Source organism: Lithobates pipiens, unplaced genomic scaffold, assembly GCF_037356315.1.
Source record: "Lithobates pipiens isolate NorthernLeopardFrog02 unplaced genomic scaffold, aLitPip1_a1.2 Scaffold_18, whole genome shotgun sequence".
NCBI lineage: Eukaryota > Metazoa > Chordata > Amphibia > Anura > Ranidae > Lithobates > Lithobates pipiens.
In genome coordinates this window covers 136,936,440-136,951,299 of record NW_027507758.1, presented here as the reverse complement: position 1 = coordinate 136,951,299, position 14,860 = coordinate 136,936,440, and the positions used below count along the sequence as shown (strand labels likewise).

Here is a 14,860-nt window from a genome sequence, read left to right as displayed (position 1 = left end):
GTTATGGTGAGATCCGCTTCTCACTAGTGATAGGAGTCCTGCTAGAACATCAGTATCCAGGGAGTGGTTGAAGTAGTGAGATGTCAGAGCCAAGGCGTTCAGCGCTGCTATTCCTTGCTTGTCCTCGCTGTTCACCGCTGCAAGATGGGAGACAGCCGTGCAGTGTCAGGTCTCATCCAGAGAGAGGCTTGGAAGGCAAGTGATGGCGCGGGGCTGTAATGTCACTAATATGGGACGCATTTCCAAGCTTTCGTACTGCCACAGCCCCTCGTCGTCACGTGTGTTCCAAGCCTCGCTCTGAATGAGACCTGACAGTATCCAGCTCACCTATGTGCAGCATTGCTTTCTCTCATGTGAGTTGATATTGCTTTTCTTAAATTAAAGTGTTTACTATTTATTCACAGGCGTTCTCCTTGGTTTTTTTTCCCAGCACTACTGGATTTCTGGCTTCTGGCCGATGTTGGTGGCAGCCCTGACCTGCAGACCCATTACTCATCATATACCCATTGTTGGACTTTTAACTACATGGTCACCTTTGAGGTACTAGCGTGTTGCTCCTTTCACTGGTATTTATATACAGAAATATAAGTGACAGATGTAAATTACACAGTGTGTGTGTGTTTAGCATCACTTTAAATGTAAATATTTAACATCTGCCTACAACCAACGCTACCAGTGCTGCCCGAACAGGCTCTGTTGGGCATCCATGAGGATGACCAGAGACCCCGGTACACGAAGATACTGGTCTCAATTTTGTTATTCTATGCCAAGAAGGAAGTCCTTAAGAACTGGGCCTCACCCTCCCTCCCAAGGTAGAATCATGGGACTCCACTATAAATGCTGTATTACCTATGTATAAAATGACCTACACGAACAGAGGATGCCCACAGAAATTTGACCAGATATAAATACCCTGGACGGAACAATTCTAATTCCTCTGTTGTGTAGAGAAAGGGGCACTGGCCCGGGCCAGTGGGACTCTGGAATGGGATGCTCGCAACCCCCTTCCCGACAAGAGGTACTGTTATAACTTGCGGTAAATATTTGCACATTTGTTACTACAGGTCACTATCCCTACCCTACGTAGGAAATACATTAAAATATAGAAGAAATCACATGTGCCACGAGTATATATCCACACACACACACACACACACACACACACACACACACACAGGTCCAGGTATCTGGGTGGATCACAACATTAAAGTCAGGATTTCTCCAGTGCCTGCGCTGGCTGAGTGGTGTCAGCCAACAGCAGGCTTTACCAATCTGTCAGCTGAATACGGGTCACAGAAGTGCACTCTTGTGAACCACATTATAATAGGACCAAAAAAAGTTCTGGTCAAACGTCTCCTTTAAAGCCAAAGAAACTTGTGGAGAGGTTCCCAGACTTTATAGAAAAAAGGTCAGGATTGGCAGCCTATTTATGTCTCTTATGGTAGATTTACTGTAAAGATGCTTGCAAGAGCAGATACTTGGAAAATAATAAAAAATCTGCGCTTAGTAAAACAAAATAAATCAGCAGCTGAACACTATAACCAGGATACTGGGCACAACGAAAACAGAAGAAATAAAAGTGCAGCGCTTGGCCTATAAATATGAATGTGACTTAATAGAAAAAAACTGAAATTAAAATATAAATGTTGTGAAAAACCTAAATAATGTGAAAATCATTAATAAAAAATGCTGGTACCCCTGATGACGTCAGACCTTTGACGAAACGATCGTCGGGTAGCCACGCTCACACCCATTTTGCATCAGCGTTCGCATTTTACTCATGTTGATGAGTTTTTTATTTTGCTAGCAATCTGTTCGTTTTTAAACGTTATTTGTATCTTCGTGTGACTCGGTGGAGTCATTTTTTAGCGCTCAAATTATTCGGTTGAATTAAAACCTGTTCAAACTTTATTACACGATTTGGCGCACTTTTGTTGTTTTTTTTGGTGAGATGTCGCTTTGAGGCCTATGAGAGGATCTGAGCGGATTTGAAGATTACGTGACATCCGAATGATTGGGTCGTTTACCGGCTTCCTGTATCGAAACGTCTATGTGATCGTATCTGCGCAGACTGACCTCCCTTAACAGGGGGTCACTGGGGATCTGGTAAGCCTCCATTCATTATTGGTTTACAGAGGTGAAGGGTCCACGTGGTCAAGTATTATTATCGTTGCTTGAACAAACAAGATTAGCCACTTTTTGTTTCATATTCACATGGGGCATCATCTATATTGTGCTGCATCAATTTTTCTATGATTTGGATTTATAGTTTGTTTTTCACTCTATTGGACACTTAAGTTTCAGAAAAACGTCTTTTGACTTTATTGGACACAAGAGCAGATACTTACCAGGACTGCGAATTAAATCAAACAGGTTATAGTGCTTTTTCTTGCTTTCAACATGACACAGGTCCTCTTTCTTCTTAAGACAAGCATATTTGGTCTCCCAAGAAAAGAAATAAGTGCAATCAGCTTCACCATCAAATTCTGGCACTCCTTTCCCATCATTCTCTAAAACAAGACAATAAATTGTACAATACATTAATATACATGTTTCATTAAAGTCTTAGACAATGAAGGATGTAAAGAAAGAGAAACAGAGAAAGGATTCTTTGGAACAAGGACATTTCTAGCCCTACTAAAACAGACACATAAAAACGTACTCAGATATTGATAAAATGGCAATAAAGTCTCAATCAGAAAAATATTATATAAACTATATAAAAACAAAAAACTGGGCATACAATGAAACAATTATGTCTCAGTAATTACTTTTAGTGAAACCAGCTTGCTAAACAACATATCCAGAAATATTAGTGAAATCAGCATGCCAAGGGATAAAAACAACTAAAAAGGTATAAGCTGATCTCTACAGTTCCTGAAAAACCTCAGAGGGGGGGATTAGATAATAGACTAATAAAAACATTTTCCCCTTATGGTAGAGGGTTAGTGTGGGATTAGAGGTGTTATAAGGGTTTCCATAATAAATTCAACATGGAAAGTGATGACTCCACATAGTGACATTTTCAGGTGTGCAGATCTGGGAACTCAAGAGCAGATATCTAAAATAATCCCCAAAAGGTACAAGAAACTGTCAACGTGTTCAAATCTACAGAATCTCATGCATATAGCTGTATGATATACTCAATGATTTAGTTCACTCTGGAAGCAGCAGGTGGCATGTACAACAGGCCATAGAAGTGAATGGTTGCATGCACAAATGGCGTACTCCCTGAACACAGAAGTTCTGCATACAGTTGCTCTCTTTTGTAGGATGCCACCCCAAGATTTTTACGGTAAGCCAAAAATGCACTACTACCTGTTCATGCGCATGAGCCCTAAAAAACTATTAGGCCCCTTTCACACTGGGGCGGGAGGTGCGTCGGATATTTTAAGTGGTACTTTACCATCAGATTTGCGGCGCTATTTGGCCGCTAGCGGGTGGTTTTACATCCTGCTAGCAGACCGAGAAAGGTCTAACAACCACCGCAAATCGCCTCTGAAGAGGCACTTTAACGGCGGTATAGCCATGCTGCCTCACTGATTTCAATGGGCAGAAGGTGAAGGAGCGATGTATACACTTGCTCCAAAGATGCTGCTAGCAGGACTTTTTTTTTTAATGTCCTGCCAGCACACCTTTCCAGTGTGAAAGCCCTCGGGGCTTTCACATTGGAGACAAAGCAGCGGCTGTTTCAGGGCTCTTTGCAGGCGCTATTTTTAGCGCTGTAGTGCCTGCAAAGCTCCCCAGTGTGAAAGGGGTCTTACGTTTTTAAAGCAGAACTAAAAAGGCAAAAATATTTGGTCCAACAAAAGCGAGATCCCTCACCAGCACCTTCTCCCCTGCTTGTTCTGGGTGCCAGTCTTAAGACCATTTTGATTGGCTGGCACAGGATGATATCACTCCTACACATGAGCAGGAATGCAGTATGCCAGAATGTATACAGAGTTATGCATGCACAGCTCAGTGAACACTTAAAGAGGAAGTAAACCCTGATGAGTTTACTTCCTCTTTCATTCCCTGCAAAGGCAAAGCATAATGGACTACTATGCATCGCATAGTAGCCCATTATGTGTCACTTACCTGACACAGGAGCCAGCGATGTCACCGCTGTCCCCTGTAGTCCGGCGCATCCATCTTTTCGGTGGGGTCTCGCAGCTCCGCCGCTGTCATTCGGCGGAGCCACGATGACGTCACTCCCGCACATGCGCACGGGAGCCGACACGCGCGGCAGCTCCGTTGTTGGAAATGCCGCGCTCAGTGCGCCTGCGTGCCGCTGTCTACGGCGCATGCGCCGTAGACAGCGGTGCCTGTCTTCGGGCAAATATCTCCTAAACCGTATAGGTTTAGGAGATATTTCTTGGACCTACAGGTAAGCCTTAATCTAGGCTTACCTGTAGGTCAAAGTGGTTTGTAAGGGTTTACAACCACTTTAACAGGGAATTTGCAGACAAGCAGGTATTTTATTGCAGAAGATACAGTTGTAGTTTTTTCTGCAATAAAGATCCTGCCTTTTCCTTATGTTTTTCAGCTTTAGTTCCACTTTAAGTTAACCATATTCTTCACTGTGGAACTTATTTGAACATTAGGCTCATTTCACAAAGCTAACACACCAGGGAAAGGATACATATCTGAAAATAACGATCACTATTTTGCAAAGTTCAATTACATTTGAAGTTTACATTCACATGGCTGGTTACATCAATGTAATTATTCTTGTTTTAGAGCTTTGTAAATAGAAGAATGTGTCCCATACAGCCATCTTTTTTAAAATCGAATATAGTGAAAGTTCTCTTTACCTGCAGTTTCATTACATTCAAAATTAATTACGGTCATACGCTGGAAGCCAGTGCTACAGGTTTCTCCTCCAGAATACGTCAAAGTAATGTCACCATCAGAAAATCTAAGGAAAGACATCAGAAAATGACTAAACACTTACATGTCAACATCTAAAAACATCGAAATGACAACATTTTTAAACAAGTCTATAGGTTAACTGTGATACAACTCTGCTAGATGACACATCCCTAATGGAAGTATAGAACCACAGAAAATCACCTATTGGTGGGACTTTTTAGACATCAGAGTCACATAATATATCAAACCTCAATTAATAGATGTTTTTATTGTTCCATCGCTGAATAAAAAACACACTATCATATATAGCAGTAGAGCTTGGGTGAAGTTTCACCCAAGCTCTACTGCTATGTGGAAGTTGATGAGCGGAGTTGGTGCACTGGCTGTGCAGTTCACTACCCGTCCATAGAAATCGCCGGCAATACAAAGCTTCTTCTTATAATAATTTTATTTGGCACACTAGCAGTGTACAATCCACATGATTGTAACGCGTTTTGGCTTTCTCGTAGCATGCCGAAACGTGTAAACTTCATGTGTATTGTACACTGCTATTGTACCAAATAAAATTCTCATAAGAAGACGCTTTGGGTTTGCCGCCAATTTCTTCTATGACACTATACAATGTATGACATGGTATGCACAACTACTGTTACACCAACTGTGCGTGATGGTCAAAGATGCAAAGTGATTTCCTCTACTCGACGCGTTTTAGAGTATTATCTCCATCAAGAGTATGAGAGGCATTGTTTGTAATCAAGCAAATGGTGTAGTAGATAAACATTCCATGCTGTTCATTAAAAACATTCTGTTCGTATGCCCCATTTATTTATTTATTTTCATTGTGCTAGAAAACTGGTATGGATGAGGGTTCACCCATATGAAAAGGGGAGACAGGCAACACTGAGGCCTAGAAGATTTGATCCTGCGCCTCAAAAGGATAGTCCTGCATAAGATGGCTGGCCAAAGTAAACCAATGCAAAGAGGGAGCCTCAAAGATGTTGTAAGATGGCTGTGGTGAGAAGCTTCTGGCTGAGCAATCTCACTAGGAGATACAACACGTTTATGTCGTCCCATAGGCAGGACCACAGGGATGTTACATCTGAATATAGATGCATTGTTGTCTATAGTACAATGCACACAGCTGCAGAGCCGAAAAACAAAAATAGAAAAAGAAAAAAATGCTTGAGAGCAGTTGTTGGCATTTATGCATCTATACCTGCGTATATTGCAGCACTGGCACTGGCATTGAAGACGTTTACACATGTGTGCGCATATGCGTTTGATCAAGTCACTTACAAACATTTTAGGACTTATTCTTTTTTTTTTCAATACATTTTTTATTGATTTTTTTTCATAAAATAACACAATACAGAAAAAAAGAAAAGCACACAATACATTTTCCTTATTCAGATGTCCATGACACAGCTGTAAAAGTTTCCTGATCATTGGGACAAAGAACAAAAAGTTCCTCCATAATGATCAGTAAATAACTGATCAATTTTTTAATGCGTAAAAATTGTCATGTTCTTTTTCTCAATGGTAATGTATACGCATGTGCTCTGAAGCGGATATTTTTGGTTATGGATCCCAATTAGCGCATGTTTACGCACCTGTGTGGATGTCTCTACTGAAAACAATGGAGCAGCGTTCTGATCCGCAAATAAAAAGGTCTCTAATTGTGTTTTTTTACAGCTGTGTGAATAAGGCCTTAGGCTCGGTTCACGTTGCCGAGACCTGAAAATAGTGCAAATTGACAGGTGACTTAGAAGCAAAGGGAATCTTCCTGTAATGTCAGATCCAAATCACATCAATTAAGAGGAGGATCCAACTTGGAGGCAACTTTCATTAAAGTCTATGGGCACAAGTGAGATAGAAGTCGCCTTAAAGTGGAGCTCTACCCAAAAGGGGACATTTTGCTTTAAGGACTCATTCCCCGCTCCTCTTGAACAATTGGCACTTTTGAGGAGCAGATACCAGATTTTGATAGTTTCCTGCTTCCTACTTCCTTTCCAAGTGGCACAGCGCTCGGAAACAGAAGTTCTCCTTCCTCCCTCCCTCCCCCCTGCACTCTTCTGGGACACCGACAGGTCCTTGGAGACTGCATCCACTACTCACCATGTGCAGCGAGACTGGGGCATGCGCAGTAGGCACCCGGCTGGGAAGCCGGAAGTTGTCACAGCCAGGTGCCCATAGTAAAGATGTGGACACCGGGGACCAAAGACAGACTGGGCTGAGCACACCGCTGGATCGTGGGACAGGTGATTGGCCATTTTTTAAAAGTCAGCAGCTACAGCGGTGCGGGTGGGAATGAAGTAGGGGCTTCGTAAACGTGTTTACTAAGCTCCCCCCTGTGGTACAGTGAATATATGCAGCTCCTATATTCACGGACAGCTGATCATTGTAACCGCAAGTGTTACAATGTATCGGACTGTCATTTTATGAATGAATGAAATCTCAATACAGATTTTCATTCATTCAAGTGCGGCACGGAAAAGGGACCATCTTCAGTCCCTTTCCCTGTCTCAAATAAAGAGATAAGGGGGTCTGTTTAGATCTCTGATATCTCAACAGTACCCCCACTCACCCCTCTATGGATACCTCAGCTTCCCCTCCCGGCCAATCAGATCCATTGTGATTGGCCAGGAGGAGAAGCCAGAAGACAATAGCAAATATTTATTTGCTACTGTCACAAGTGGGTGGGTTTGGGGTGCAATCCTCTGCGGCCCGAGCCACACCTTTTTCAAACCAATTAGAGCCTCAGGCTCTAATCATGTGGCTTAGAAAAAAAACACAGAAAATTCATACAAACGTATGAGTTTGGCACCCTGCAGAGGGGCGGTGCCCCAGCGCCCCAAATGGACTGGCTACTCCAAGACCCCTTTCCCATGGAGTGGAATCTGTCTGCTGATCCCCACTGAGCAGGTGGATGACAGGTTTGTGTCTGCTCCGCTTATCCAGAGCGGACACGGACACAGCTCGCCATTCTATATGACGGTCGGATAGAAACAAACCGCCTATCCATTTACATTGGATGCCATTCGATCCGCTAGATGGATGGTGAATGGAATCCCCATCCGTCTGTTTTTAGCAAACTGTATCGGATGACAGGTCTGTGTCCACTCAGTTGATGCAGGGTGGACACGGACACAGCCCGCTGTTCTCTATGGGACAGTCGGATGGAAAGGAACCGCCTGCTAGTCTCCATCAGATACCATCCAAACCGATCTGCTAGATGGATGGGGAATTGAATCCCCATCTGTCTGTTTTTAGCAGACTGGATTGGATACAGACGGGTGTTAAGGGACACATGTCCATTTACATCAGCCTCTCCAAAGAAAACAATGGGTGGTCCGATTGGGTCCGCCTGAAAAACAGACAGGCAGACCCGACCGATGTGCTTGTGTGTAAGGGGCTTAAGGCCTTGTTCGCACAGGGCACAGCGTACCTCTCACAAATTCTGAAGACTGTAAGGGAAAAATTAAACCCTTCTGATTTTCTGATAAATTTGTACATTTTTGTGTACGTTCCATTTTAACGATTTTGCACATAGGCGCAAAAAAAAAAAAAAAAAATTGTAAAAATGATAATTTTTTTGTTATTTATTAACTGCACACAGGTTAAGCTTTTGTATTTAGTAAGGATTTAGTATTTAGTAGCTGGAATTTTGTAAAATTTGCTTTGTTTGTATCTGCTAATAACGGTTTTAGTGTATTTTTTGCAAATATATTAGTTTGATAAACATTTCCGCAAATATCGCAGGGTCTAAAAAAAAAAAAAAAGGAGTAGCGCCTTCTTTTTATTCTAGAAGTCATATGCTTTCAGAAAACACATGGATTTGGGTGTCGTTCACAAATTCTGAATGTTATAAGGGAAACATGAAAACCTTCAGATTATTAGAAAAATTTGGATATTTACATTTTTGCGTATGTTCAATTTTCACCATTTGGCAAAAAGGCGCAATTTAAAATTGAAAAAATGGTCTGGCCACCTGAGTGTTCAAAATGGAGCACAGGGCTTGGCAGCGAAAGGGTTAAATATTGCTTTAAAAGTTGTTAAGCTACAATATACTTAAGTTTTGCTTTCAGTTTTAGATTTGCTTTCAGGTCCCCAGTCTGACTGGAGAGAGAAATGAGACGTAGCAGCTTAATAATTTAATATGTCACTTTGCTCTCTACTACCATCAGTATGTTCCTCGCTAGTATTTAAAGAGGAAGTAAACCCTAATGGGTTTACTTCCTCTTTCATTCCCTGCAAAGGCAAAGCATAATGGACTACTATGCATCGCATAGTAGCCCATTATGTGTCACTTACCTGACCCAGGAGCCAGCGAAGTCACCGCTGTCCCCTGTAGTCCGGGTCATCCATCTTCTCGGTGGGGTCTCGCAGCTCCACCGCTATCATTCGGCGAAGCCGCGATGGCGTCAATCCCACGCATGTGCACGTGAGCCGAGACATCTTCATCATCGACGATGCCACGCTCAGTGCGCCTGCGCACCGCTGTCTACGGTGCATGCGCCGTAGACAGCGTTGCCCGTCTTCGGGCAAATATCTCCTAAACCGTATAGGTTTAGGAGATATTTCTTGGACCTACAGGTAAGCCTTAATATAGGCTTACCTGTAGGTCAAAGTGGTTTGTAAGGGTTTACAACCACTTTAAGTGCTGCAGTACGATTGATTGGCTCCTTTAGCTGCTTCACCCTCCTTTATTTAAAAATAAAAATACCCTCCTTTATGCTGGGTTAACACTGCAGTAAGGAGCGGCTCACAGCAGGGGTCCGGTGCGTCCCTGTTTACCGTTTAAGGACCATTTCGGTCTGAATTTGTGGCTGAATTCGGACCTGAAATGGACCAGAAGACACACAGGGCTCCTGTGCAATTTACCCGGAGACGCTCCGGAAAGGTGAACCAGCTCCATTGAGAGCTGGTCACAGTCTCCTGACATGATAATTGGATGTGGCGAAACCCACATTCAATTTGCAATAGTGTGAACCCAGCCTTAGTTTAAACTCTACTGGCTGATACCAAGCCAAATTCTGGTACTTACAATGCTTGCATTAAAACAAATAAAAAAAATATATATAATCATAATGATGATGATGCATTAATAAATACAGAAGTGCACTAACTTGTGTCTTTTATATCTGCCTGTAATTTAGTTTAACAAGTCATCCAACAAAAGCAGTCCACTAATCAAGGAGACAATCCCAATAAAGTACCATTGAAATATTGATTTAGGACAGAACACGATAAAGTACACATCACGGAGTGCATTTACATACCTGAGCGCCTGGTTATTATAGGAGCCAGCACCTTTACTCTGGCCGTCAGCTTTCTTAAGCTGACAGGAAGACATTTCCCCCACGCATTCTCCTCCACGCGTCTTCTCACAAACATTCAAGTAATAGGTGTATTCGCCCTTGTCATCTTCTGCATGGTAAGCACTGACTGAAACACAAGAATGGGAAATGTATCTGAACAACAATTTCCTTTTACTAGTCATATGAAGCAATGTGAGAAGTTTGATGTGTGACCTCACATTTATATATCTCTCCCAAATTCTACAGCAGGCTCTCTCAACCTTTTAACCCTAGAGGAACCCCAAAAAGTATTTTCAGGTCTCGAGGAACCCTTACTAAAACCAATTTATCAGGGGTCAATAGGAACAATGCCCCAGATTCTGGTGACCAATAGGAAGAATGTTCCCCTTAAAGTGGTGCTCAGATTGGCACCCTTTAAGACAGCTAAAAAGATATTTGGGGTCATGCTGCTGGCTTTGCCAAGTGATGCTGAACCTTGAACACTGTAGGCACCATCAAAAAGTTGGTTCATCAGCCACAGCTCAAAGAAACCCTAGCAACCTCTGGAGGAACCCCAGGGTTCCACGGAACCCTAGTTGAGAATGGCTGTTCTAGAGTGTTCACATTTGCTGCCCTTCGCCCCCTCAAAAAAGCCAAGAGATATTTCTCTCCGATTATAAGTTTTATTGTGTAACCCCAGCCAAAAGACTTTTTTTTGTACTGGATAGAGTGGAGGAAAATGAGATACTCTAGTTTTTGTTGAAAATGAAGACCTTACCGTTAGGCCTCATTCACATTGGCACTGTCAAATGTGCATTAAAAGCAGGCGTCACCAAGCCCTGGGCTGCAGACCGGTGCTGATCCATGTCCTGTTTGAGGCCGGGCTGCACAGGGCGCACTAAAGGAGCTAAGTAGTAGGTGAGCAGATACCAGGCTTGGTGGATCACTGCCAACATCATCACTGTTGGATCCATTTTCATGAGAGTCACAATCTCTTAGGAGTGGAAGTTTAAATCCAACTGTGCATGTGCCAGTTTTTCCCTGGCTCCTGACTTGTAATGCCGACTCCATGCTGAGGCCCCAGCACTGGGGAGAGGCTGCAAAAGGCTCGACTTGCAGTGAGTTCTTTCACTGCACGAAGAAAACCCTTGCAAATTGGCCGTAGAAAGTAACACGCTGCAGTGACGCACTCCTTGAGGTGATAAGATGAACTTATCCTTTAGCTTAACTAAGTACCAGTGTGAATGAAGCCTTATGGTGACAACTGTTTCAGCCTTTCCCCTATTCTACTTAAAAAGCGGTTTGTGACCCTGTAAGATTAAAAGCCCAACTGTGGGTAGACAAAAAAAAAAACAAAAAAAAAAAACCATCTCTTGCAGTGGGGATATGCCTGCACTGGTAATGGCTCACATTGTCCAGGGGAGAGGAGAGACCGTTTTATGTTCCTGATCCTCCGTGATCCGGCGGTGGACTGTCCGCCAGCATCCTCACAGCCAAAGCAGAGCTATGGAACATGCTCTGGTCCTGATGACGTCAGGAACCTAGACCGGTAGAAAGGTGCAGAAGCTGTGGGGACCGGTCAAGCTGTGGGAAAGAGCGAATAACACACCTTTATTAGAGTGTCCCCACTCTAGATGAAGGAGCAAAGGGGACACCTTTGGACAGCAGCATTTTAAGTCTGGGGGGGAGGGTTGTGTTAGATGTACCAGCAGATTTAGATACACTAACAAATTAAAGACAAACTCCAGTTCACACTGCATTACAGTTTTTGGGATAAAAGTTTTACGTGAATAAATGAAAGCCGGTGATTGTCAGTGTCAGTGGTAAATGGTTTGTCTCAACTCTCTAATGGCTACAATTGCAGGACAGCTTGTTCTGTTGGAAAAACAGACTTACTAGCCACCACATCTAAGAGATGGTAACCTGCAATATAATAAATGTTTGCTTCTGGGTTTAATAGCACTTTGACTGCATTTTCAGTCCTGGTGACAATATACAGTACAAAAGTACATTTTAGCACAAGCATTTACATGCATGAAAGCTATAATGTATAACGATAAAATATGAACATAAATACAGCCCTGGACACCGCCGTTTTTTTTTTTTTTTTTTTACACTGCTGAATACAGAGCAATAATGCGCTGCAAGGTGCAGGTATGTGAATGGGCCCATATCCTGCTCAACTACATGCATAGATGTGTACAAAACTGGACGCTGTACATGGCTTTTCGTCACCCGTGGATGAGCCCTTATATTTACAAATTTGCAAATCATCATCTGTTTGTTGCATGTTCCCGCTATAAATATCACTTCCAGGTTGATCATTCACTTCCTGTTTACCGCTCTGCTTGTTGCACACCCCACCCGTTTGGATCATGCTCTCTCACCTAGGATTCAGGTATCTCTTGGCTACATTGTTCATTTTGGATGTTTTGTTTTTGTTTTTTTCTTGGTGCTTTTTTCCTACAGCTTATTCCTTTGGTGAGAGCTACAGGATCTTAATTTATGTTATCTACTTTGACTCCTCACCTGGGTTCACTTTTACTGACACCATGCTTTGGGCTTTAGTCCTCACTATATCATTAGACATCCACTACCTACATTGATTTACAGTAATACCTTGGATTACGAGCATGATTCGTTCCAGAAGTAGGCTTGTAATCCAAAGTACTTGTATATTAAAGCGAGTTTCCCCATAGGAAATAATGGAAACTCAGATAATCCGTTCCACAGCCACTGCTTGTCTATGCAATACCGCATGTGGCCAGAGGTGTGGGGGCGCCAGAGACACTCATGACGCGAGTGTCTGAGCGCCACTTGTGCCCCCACACCTCTGTCCAAATGCAGTACTGCACAGCCCAGCGGCTTGAACCCTGCTGGTCTTGTGAGACAACACTCGCAAGGCGAGTAAGAATTTTTTTAAATAGCTTGTATTGCGAAACACTCGTAAACCACGTTACTCGCAATCTGAGGTTCCACTGTATATTTTAGTGTCCTCTGTGACACACAATGCATATTTTTTATGGAGAGCCCATTCCCATGGTAGTCTATTAAATTACTGCTTGTGTTGTCTTCATGCCGCTGGCCACCACCACAGCTCCCAGAGATAAATCCTTGATTATATATATATATATATATATATATATATATATATATATATATATATATATATATATACATATACATACATACATACATACATACATACATACATACATATACACACACACACACACACACACACACGTGCTTCTTTTGAAGTCCCAACTTTCCCCTTTAATTTGTTGCAGGAATTATTTTTTTTTTCTGTACAAGTATAGTTAATTGTTTAATTACAAGTGCTTGTCAATGCAAGTCCTCACCAGAAGTTTCTTTCAGGGGGGTTAGGTCGATAGAAATGCCTCTTTCCTTGCTGAAGAGTTGGCAGCTATTACTTTCCAGGTACGCTGTGTGACAGGCATTCTCGGTTACCCATTCGATCTCATAACGGCAATTGGAGTTGGCCGTTAGTTTTGGGGCTGTAACCTAAATGACAGTAAATGTGGTACAGTGTATAAATTATGCTTTTTTTTACATGATACATTTAAACACAAAAAAAAAAAAACAATCTTTGGAACTACTGTACAATATATTCAAGTATTCATGAAGGTAAAGAATTAATCCCTACATGTGACAAACGGAACCTCAGTCAGAATGTGTGTGTTCATTTTTGGATAGAGTGGGGATTAGTAAGATCATCTATTTTAACTGCTGTATGTGACCCTTTCTAGGAAATTTTCCTTAACTTCTTGTCCCAGTGACACCCAGGGTACTAGTGTGAGCAAAACCTCCAGTATGCTTCTCTGCAATGCATTTGCATTCTATTCTTAGACGCTAAGGATAGGGATACTGTACACCTTTTCAATATGAACATTGAAGAAATTCACTTGAGAAAGGGGAAGCAGGAAGTTCAATTCACAGCAAAGCCCTGGGTGTCACTGGAACACGAAGTGTTCAAATGGATTTTCTTTGAATCATCCCTGCCCTATCCCAAAACAGTTCCTGTAAGCATCACAAGACCAAAATCAAATCAAAACAGCACAAGCAGTTGAAACCAGTCAAAGTATCATAGGACAGCTAAAGACCACCAAGAAGTGGAGTCTGGGCTCCTTGTTTGAATTCTCAGTCTGCAGTCCAGGTTAAGTAAAGTTACAGTGGAAGAAAACTCCGTAGTTTGATTTATAAAGAGGACCTGTCACCTGCCCAGTGCTATAACACAAGATACTTGTTAGACCCATTGTGTTAGAGAAAACATTTTTAAAAGGTGTAAAATTGTGTGTGTGTGTGTGTGTGTGTGTGTGTGTGTGTGTGTGTGTGTGTGTGTGTGTGTGTGTGTGTGTGTATATATATATATATATATATATATATATATACATATATATATATATACACACATATATATATACATATATATATATACATATACACACACACAGTATATATAATTCTATAATATTCATCTAAAGCTAAGAAAGCAAAAATTACAGCATCCTGTCACCCCTGCACGCACCCTTATTCAAAATGCACAGCGTAGGGTAAATAAGTGTATGTAAACAACTGCTCCACACCTGCGAGGTATCACTAAAAACACTGGAGCATTAATTCTAGGGCCATAATTCACAGTAAACTATTAACTGATAACCCGTAAAGGCTTTTAACATTGCAGCCTA

At 42.1% G+C, this 14,860-nt stretch overlaps 1 protein-coding gene across 1 annotated transcript in view; it reads right to left on the bottom strand.

The window, feature by feature from the left end:
- IGF2R (insulin like growth factor 2 receptor) overlaps positions 1–14,860 on the bottom strand; it is a 211,975-nt gene that overhangs the window by 118,357 nt on the left and 78,758 nt on the right. The window contains exons 8-11 of the mRNA XM_077486170.1: positions 13,514–13,676; positions 10,134–10,299; positions 4,797–4,900; positions 2,349–2,510 (exon numbers count right to left, since the gene is read on the bottom strand). Coding sequence (XP_077342296.1) covers positions 2,349–2,510; positions 4,797–4,900; positions 10,134–10,299; positions 13,514–13,676 — 595 coding nt within the window. The remainder of the gene's footprint in view (positions 1–2,348; positions 2,511–4,796; positions 4,901–10,133; positions 10,300–13,513; positions 13,677–14,860) is intronic.